General features: G+C 37.8%; 1 protein-coding gene across 1 annotated transcript in view; it reads left to right on the top strand.

The window, feature by feature from the left end:
• Positions 1-1,528: 1,528 nt before the first annotated feature.
• TRPC1 (transient receptor potential cation channel, subfamily C, member 1) overlaps positions 1,529-8,655 on the top strand; it is a 17,631-nt gene continuing 10,504 nt past the window's right edge. Inside the window, exons 1-6 of the mRNA XM_010001648.1 lie at positions 1,529-1,685; positions 2,503-2,604; positions 3,469-3,671; positions 5,056-5,187; positions 6,425-6,620; positions 7,578-7,914. Of these exons, the coding sequence (XP_009999950.1) occupies positions 1,542-1,685; positions 2,503-2,604; positions 3,469-3,671; positions 5,056-5,187; positions 6,425-6,620; positions 7,578-7,914 (1,114 nt within the window). The 5' untranslated portion in view covers positions 1,529-1,541. The remainder of the gene's footprint in view (positions 1,686-2,502; positions 2,605-3,468; positions 3,672-5,055; positions 5,188-6,424; positions 6,621-7,577; positions 7,915-8,655) is intronic.

Genomic DNA, 8,655 nt, shown 5'->3' on the forward strand with positions numbered 1-8,655 from the left:
GCCGCTCGCTCCGAGGGCCCAAACCCGCCTGCGCCTGGCGGTTTGGGCAGGGTTGGGGGTAACTAACCAGCAGGGGCCGGGGGGTAACCAGCGCGGCCTCCCCGCGTCCCGCCGGGGCCGGGCTGGCCTCCCCGGTGGCTGAGGAGCCGCCCGGCTCCGGCCTCGCCGCCTCCCGGTACCCGCGGGGCGTTGGTCCAGCTCCTGTGGGTGTGAGGGAGTCCCTTCGTGCCGGAGGAGTTCGTACAATATGGGCTGTGTTCAAGGGATTAAGAGTCTGTGAGTATATAGTTGTAAAAGCGGGGACTTACCTAGACATCCCCAGAACGAGCAAGTCTCGTTCCCTGGGATTTGCGCCCGTGGTGGTGCACAGGAAGAGATTTTTCGTGTTGAAAATATGCTGTTTACTTTGAGCGTATATTTAGTTAGCCTTAAATAGAAACGGTCTTAAATCAAACTGATCTTAACATGTCGGAAGCGTTCAGCTCGGAGATAGGCTTTTAACAGGGTGCTGAGCGCTCTCGGACAGGCAGTTTCCAGGCAGAACTGCCCGTGTCCTGCGCTGTGTTGGCGGGGAGGTGAGACAGGCTTGTCCCGCTGCTCCCTGGGCTGCGGTGCCTGCTGGGGGAGCCGGGCTGCCTGCGCTGCTACCCCGTGCTGCTGCTCCGCTCTGTGCTGAAGCCACAGCTCTGTCGCGAAGTAGATGCCCAGTACTTGTTTGGTACTCCTGTAGGCTCTGTATATATTTTGCTACACATACAGTTATTGTATGTATGCTTCTGTAAGTGTTCTACACTAAGGTTTGTCTTTCTTGTGGTCTTCTATGTGGTAAATTCATCTGTTACCCTAGAGACAAAAATAACTCAAATATTTTAACTTTGGCAAGAAGAATCAATTGAACAGAATAATAGTAAGCAGGGCGGGCTGATGTGTCTGTACTTCAGTCAGAGTGGAAACTGCAGCTTAACTACACCCTACTGTAGGGAGCTTTACTTGCTCATCAAACTTGCTAGCTTGAATTTTATAACATTGTAGTATTATATCAGACTTGCTTTGATGGTACATCTATGCTAAAATTGTGGTGATACAGGGAGGACTACTGTGGCTTCTTCTCAAGGAAGATGCAAATATGTTTGAGCATTGCAGGGAGGGCTTTTCTGAGCCTATAGCTTTTTTGAGCTGAGAAACCTTCTCTGATGTACTTGATCTTCATGTTTCCTGGGTCTTACAGGTTATGTGTGAGCTTTTGTCCCAGTTTTGAAAAGTACCCTTGTTTTTGTGTTTGTGTGTTTTTAGGATTGAACTAAAGGGGTGGACAGTGCATGTCTTAGTACTTTCCTGAAAGAGATCTCCTGAGATGTTTTCAGTTTCCTCCTTGATGAGAGAATGCTTATCTACCTTGCCTTCTTAATTGTCTCACATATTTTATGTTAGCTGTGGAATTTTGTCTTGTTTGATGGTAGCTGGTACTTGAAATTTTCACATGCTTTCTTTAAAATAATATTTAGTGACATTCATGTGTTACTTGTGCAGGTGACTATTACATGGTTAAGAAACTCTTAGAGGAAAACAGCTCGGGTGAAATGAACATAAATTGTGTGGATGTGCTTGGAAGAAATGCTGTTACCATAACGATTGAAAATGAAAACTTGGACATACTACAGCTTCTTTTGGATTATGGCTGCCAGGTATAGAATACATAAGTTATTGAAAAGTTTTAGCATAGTCAGTGATATGTGTTTTCTTCTCTTTATATATCTTCTCTATTAATCTGTCAGAATTTGGAAGGAAATAGAATCTGTCTTTATAGGCAGATTAATTATTTTTCTGTTTAGTAATTCTAAAAGCGTTTTTGTCTCACTAATTTACTTTTCTAGTGGGATATTTTTGGGATGTCAAATGCATAGTGACATTTTCAATTAACAAATCTGAATTTATTTTAAATGGTATTCTTCTTGCACAGAGAACACATACTTTATCTTTGAGTAAAATAAACAGTATATACTCTCCGGGCATCATATTAAAAAGTGTAGAATGCAGGGATCTCTTTGGCCATGGAATGCAGCAACTTTATAAATGGCAGTACAGTTAGAAAAACGCACATTATATTAGATTGTTTCAAATTAAGGCAAGCATGTGATTCTACAATGCTTGTTAAACTTTACCTGTGCCTGAGTTGTGTTACACAGGCTCGTGCTTTTAACTTTTCTAATAATCTGTTAAACTGTCCCTTAGAACTTCATTTTTGCAAGTATCCTCCATCGTCTTTGCTGGAAAGTAATTTCTGAAGTTGGTTCTATCATTTGTGCAGTGAAGCAAATAATCAGTAATGCTACACTAAGTCCTGGAAAGACAACCTGAATTTGTATCCTGATCGTTTGTGTAGTGATAATACAAAACATTGTTGTGGTAGTTAATAATAAAAAGACACTTTATATTCAGATTTACTTCTTACATTGTTTAAGTTACTTATGTTTTCACATATGACTTGTTTTCTTTCCTTAGTCATCAGATGCACTTCTGGTCGCTATTGACTCGGAAGTGGTGGGAGCTGTTGACATCCTACTTAATCACCGACCAAAAAGATCCTCCAGACCAACCATTGTAGTTGAGTGTTCTTTCTGGATTTTTGGCTGGGGAGTGAATGGCCATATGATAGTGTTCTGGGTAACCACAGTATTTAAAACAATGTCCGATGATGAAATTCTGCCTATCTAGGCTGATAGAATCTGGACATTAGGGATTATTTTTCTAGTCTCTTTTGTCTTAAAGGATAGAATACGTTCTTTTGCTTTATTGTCTAAGGAATCCAGTGGCTTTTCGTGTGCCAAAAGCTAACAGATGTCTAGTTAGTCCAGAAGAGGGTGGTGGGGGGAATAGCATGGTTATAAATCTTTTTTTGTAGACAGTTTCCAAGGTAATTAGCAGCCTTGACCTGTAACGGGAAGCTATATTTGAAGCTTTGTAGATTTTTCAAGCAATCTGTAAACATCAAGTCTTCACCTTGAAAGTAACCAGTTGAAGCTTATCTTGGCAATGCTCAACTATTAAAAAACTGGTGAAAGTTCACAAGTAGAGGTGGACTAAGGGAAGGATTGAGGTGTTGTGTAAGAAAATATGGTAGAGTCAGAATATTTTTCCTCCATTTAGATAGTAAATATACTAATAATTTTTTCTCAAACTAGAGCAAAATACATTTTTTAATACCATGCATGTATACTGGAGAAGATAGACACTGAATGTCAGGTTTTCTATGTAAATAAATCAGAAACCTCTCCATTTTCCCCCCAATATTTATCTGAGAGGTGTTTGAATGTTTTTGGTTTTTTTTTCTCATTTTTGTGTTATGAAACATACGGAAATAATTTGAAGGAGAGATTTGTTGTTTAACGGTCAAAAAAACCCCTTACAGGTAAATGCTGTCCTAAACTTTGTGTAATAAATTTAGAAACTTCCTACATTTTGTTCCAGAAACTAATGGAACGCATTCAGAACCCAGAGTACTCAACAACCATGGATGTGGCACCTGTCATTTTAGCTGCTCATCGTAACAACTATGAAATTCTCACCATGCTGTTAAAGCAAGACATCTCATTACCAAAGCCTCATGCTGTAGGCTGTGAATGCACACTGTGTACTGCAAAGAACAAAAAAGATAGTCTTCGACATTCCAGGTAAGACTTGCCAGTTGTAGAAGATAATGAAAACAATCTTAATTCTCTTGTGTCGCTTGGGTCAGATTCAGTGTATTCCCATTTTCTCGTTGAGGTGAGGTTTATGAGCAGGTTTCTTTAATGCATTGCAGCTTTCAGTGTGAGAGCTGGTGGTTCTTGAAAGGCTGGTGGGAGGCAGTGGCTTTTTTTTTTTCTTCTTTTTTCATTTTGTTTTTATGCTCTTAATCACTATGATCATTAAGCTAAGTGCCTTTCCATTCTACCAACTGTGTCACAAACACTCTAGCTATCTTTGGTTTGGGAGCATAGAAACTATGCAAGTAAAATTTTTCATAAGTTAGTTAATACTTGGGGTTTTTGAGCCAGAATGAGGAGGTGGATAATTCTGTTTCTAGAAGTGATTATGTGGCATAGATCAATGGATGCAGACTAAATTTTTTTTTTCAGTGTTTTTGAAAGTAGAAAGCTTTTTAGTAAAGGTTAAAAATGATGATTGGGATGTACGCATCTTCAGATTTTGTCTGGTTAGGTTGACAACATATTTGAGGGTTGAATATAATTGAATATGACAGAATTGCAATGAAAAATAGTAGAGCTGAACAACCATAAGTGGACTACAGTTACAATATACAGTTGTTACATAATTACTTCGGTGTGTATCCATGTTACTAAGCAATAAGGGAACTGAAATAGTAACTGTTAGTGGTATCCAGTTGCAGCAGGCTGCGTTCTGGTACCTGCAATGGCAATATCCATCTGATATCCCATGTCATTAACTTCAGTATGAGAAGAGGTGTGAGGGTATCCCCAGGAAACGGACAATAAAATCTTTTGAGATAACAGCTCTTAGTTTAAACTAGAATTGGTAACAGATTTGCTTTCAGTGTTGAGGAGTCACTAGTTCTGCAAGAGGAAAACAACCCTTAAAATGCTTTCCCTGATTTTTTCCTTCTTTTATGGCACATTAAGGCTCCCCACTGTTTTTAATTTAGTTGGTAAAGAAGATTACCTTAAATTCTTCCCTCCTATTTCTACTTGAAGAACCCTAAGAGCTACTGTATAACACATAAGACAACAACTTTTACCAATATTGTTCCCTTAATCGATGGCCTTCTGCTGATTCACTGGTTACAGTTGAATTAGTGAGGAAAAGAAGAGGGTACCGGCTTGGCCAGTTTTTGGTACTTAGAAGAGCAGTGTTTCTAGGTATGGTAAGGACAGTGTCTTCTGTGACATCACATTAAATGCTAGTAGTGTTTAAGAGACCCAGTTGTTTTGTCATAAAACAGCTGACTGTTCTATGCAAACTTCTGGGGTACGCTCTGATTTGAAACTGCTAATCAGATGAAACTTCTTCGTTTTGCTTGCTCATCTTTTGTTACAGGTTTCGTCTTGACATTTACCGGTGTTTGGCCAGCCCTGCTTTAATCATGTTGACAGAGGAGGATCCGATCCTGCGAGCTTTTGAACTTAGTGCAGACTTGAAGGAATTAAGCCTTGTTGAGGTTGAATTCAGGTAGGAATTGAAAACATAAACCAATTTCTATATTTCTATTAAATTACATGTACAGAAATGTGTATTCATCAGAAGAGGTTTATTCTTTTTGTAATCAGAGTGTTTAAACTGGTGATTAGACATAATAACAAGTTATATAATTTATGTCTTATTAGCAGTCATTTTGACAGTTTAATTAGTGTAAAACCTTTTAGGTGTAGACAGTTCAATGTGTATAGTTGCACCAACTGTTTGAATTTCAGCTCTACTCTGGAAAAAATAAATAGAAATTATGCTAAATTCTGACGTAATTCAAGATCACACCTGTTAATCACATTGATATTTTGTTGATATTTTGCACTTTTTTTTCCTCCTGCATCAAGGTATGCAATGCCTTGTTTATACTGACCTGACTCATGCTGGGAGTTGTTCTGGGTATTGTTTCTTAAATTTGCTCCTTGTATTACAAGACTGAACAGCATGTGTGTGTGTATAATATGAATATGTGTGTAGATATCATGCTGAAAATGCCTGTCTATATAATGAGCAAAATCTCAGTATAATTTTATGTTTAAACTATGCAGGTTTCTACCATTTTGAAACTTAGCAGTATAAAAGCATGTATTTTTATGAGAACATGAAAACAAATGGGTACGAGGTAAAATTCTGCTTTCCTAAACAACATAGAGGTTTTCAGTTATAGTAGCTGTCTTTCTTAATAAGAGTTCAAGTCTTGCATTTCTGTGATACAGCTTGGCCCTACAATGGACTGTGTGCCAGGTGAGACGAATGAGTAGTGTAATTTCTTCCTGTGTTTATTGTATTAATAAATAATATTCAGTGAATAGACTTTAATTTTCAGATTATATTAATAAAAGCAAAACCCAAAACAACTTCCAACTAGAAGGTCCAAATTATTAATTACCACTACCACTGTCCTACTTGTGACTACTGCATTTTTCTTATCTTCTGCAGGTAATTCTAAGCTTTAACTGTTTACGTAGAACTTACTGTGTAGTGTAAGTCTGTTTCTAAGTTTTTCTTTGCCTAGTGGAGACTAGGCTATGATTGTAATGTTAAATGGCAAAACCTACCCATGGTTGTCTTCAGAATCCTTGGATCTCTACATGATTTTTGGGTTGGGTTTTTTAAATTTGTCTTAGCATAACATACAATATCAACCAAAAATGCATAGTCAGTGATTTAATGGAAAATATGAGAGCCGTGTAATTCTGTGTGCTGTTTCTGTGTCTTGTAGAAATGATTATGAGGAGCTAGCTCAACAGTGCAAAACCTTTGCTAAAGATTTGCTTGCACAGGCACGGAATTCACGGGAGCTGGAAGTTATTCTGAATCACACATCCAGTGATGAACATGTAGACAAGCGAGGATTGTTGGAAGAGAGGATGAACTTAAGTCGCTTAAAACTCGCCATCAAGTATAATCAAAAAGAGGTTTGTGTTTGCAGTAATTTGATAGGCTTTTCATATTGTACTTGGCTAGCAATTAATTTATTGTTCTGCCTGTAGACATAAAAGTGAAAATAAATTTGCAAGTGTTACAGAAGAGGTGACAATACACAGAATATGTACATGTGAAACGGGGAAATGATATTGAAATATATTAAGTCTTTCTTCAGTATTTACTGTGGAGAAGAAAGTATTATTTTCTGTATTGAAGCATAGATTACCATGCTTTTATGAACAGCTCTGGCACTCGTAATTATTTATTCACATCCTCATTAAATCCTTGCCTAGGGAAGCATAGATTCTTAGGTGTGATGAATGATTTATCTTATCACTTGTCATTAGCTGTTCAACTTTACTTTAGGCATCCTCTGTGCTGTTCAGAATTATGTTAGACCTATGCTGGTAGAACTGAATAGCACCTCTGTTCCAGAACAGGAGCACCTTTTGTTTTTATGCCAGCAGCATGGAAACTTATTGATTCAGTATGTCATTGTTGTCTTCATCCCTTAACAATTTATAACTCTAGTTTTGTGGTACTAGAAGGCACATGGATATTTGTAGGATTCTAGTACAAGAACTGGAGAGAGAATGTTTCCCTTCCATGCAAAGTCCATTTTCAGTTAGCATTTGCAGGATTTGCAGTACTGTCTGTTTTGCACTGTTTGTGAAGTTGTTAAAATGCATAGTGTTTAACTGTCATAAGCCACAGTTATGGGATGTCCTAGAACAGCATCACACATTTCTGTTACACATTAAAGAGGCATATTAATGTATTTCAGATATTGTTCTCTTATGAGCTAATAATTTCCGCTTAATATTATTGCTTTCACTTGTTCATTGGTAATGTGGAGTTTGAAAATGAATTTTAATAATGTAAATTAGTAATCAGTATTAAGAAACCTGAGACTGATTCCTTGTTTGTTTCTTTTTCTCCCCCCCCAGTTTGTTGCTCAGTCTAACTGTCAGCAGTTCCTAAACACAGTATGGTTTGGACAGATGGCAGGCTATCGGCGCAAGCACACATGCAAGAAAATTTTGACTGTTTTGATGGTTGGCATTTTCTGGCCAGTTCTGTCCTTGTGTTACTTGTTAGCCCCTAAATCTCGAGTAGGTAGAATGATTCACACTCCTTTTATGAAGTTTATTATTCATGGAGCTTCATATTTCACGTTTCTGCTGTTACTTAATTTGTACTCCCTTGTCTACAATGAGAATAAAAAGAATACAATGGGACCAGCCCTCGAGAGAATAGACTACCTTCTGATTATATGGCTCATTGGTAGGTATGATTTGAGTAGATTGGATGACAATTGCTGATGTTGATAGGAAAGATTTGTGCTGCCCTCTTATGAAGTTAGCATGTATCTCATTCCTTGACTGAAGTTTACTCTTTTGATGATAATGTCACAGGAGAAAAAAACAGCAGCACATTTTGAGGAAGGGATGTGAAGTGTTGGAACAGTCTAGTTATCACAGAAGGTGAAGTATCAGAAGCAGAATGTTGTAGTATCTAGCAGAAGAGGAATGTGATTTTTTCTTCAGAAATGCTGGTGATGAGTGATGCAAGTGAGATTCATTTGTGCAATCACAAACTACTGTAAAAGATGTGTATCTTCCTACACATTTAATTCTGATCTTAAAAAAAAACAGCAAACCTGAAGGCAAAGCAAGTGTGTGTTCTTCAGGTTAATAGTTTTGTCATCAGTTAGTTTTCCTTGGTGCTAAGTTGAGGATTAAAATTAATTCTGACATAATTATAGATTTTTCCAATTATTTCTCATGAATAGTTAGAATTACTTAGGGGTTTAGTCATGGTAAGTCAAACTTGTTTTTCATCAGTCGACAGCCTACAAAACTTTAAATTTCTTCCATCTCTCTTTTACAAGAAAAAAGTGTTTGGACAAGATTTAACATTTAGGTTGCAAATGAGTGGAGTCACTAGTTGGACTTGATGATTTGTATGGATCTCTTCCCACTCACAATATTCCATGGTTCGATGAATTTTATAGAACAGCAGGAA

This window comes from Chaetura pelagica, unplaced genomic scaffold, assembly GCF_000747805.2.
Source record: "Chaetura pelagica isolate M959 unplaced genomic scaffold, ChaPel_1.0 scaffold207, whole genome shotgun sequence".
Lineage (NCBI taxonomy): Eukaryota > Metazoa > Chordata > Aves > Apodiformes > Apodidae > Chaetura > Chaetura pelagica.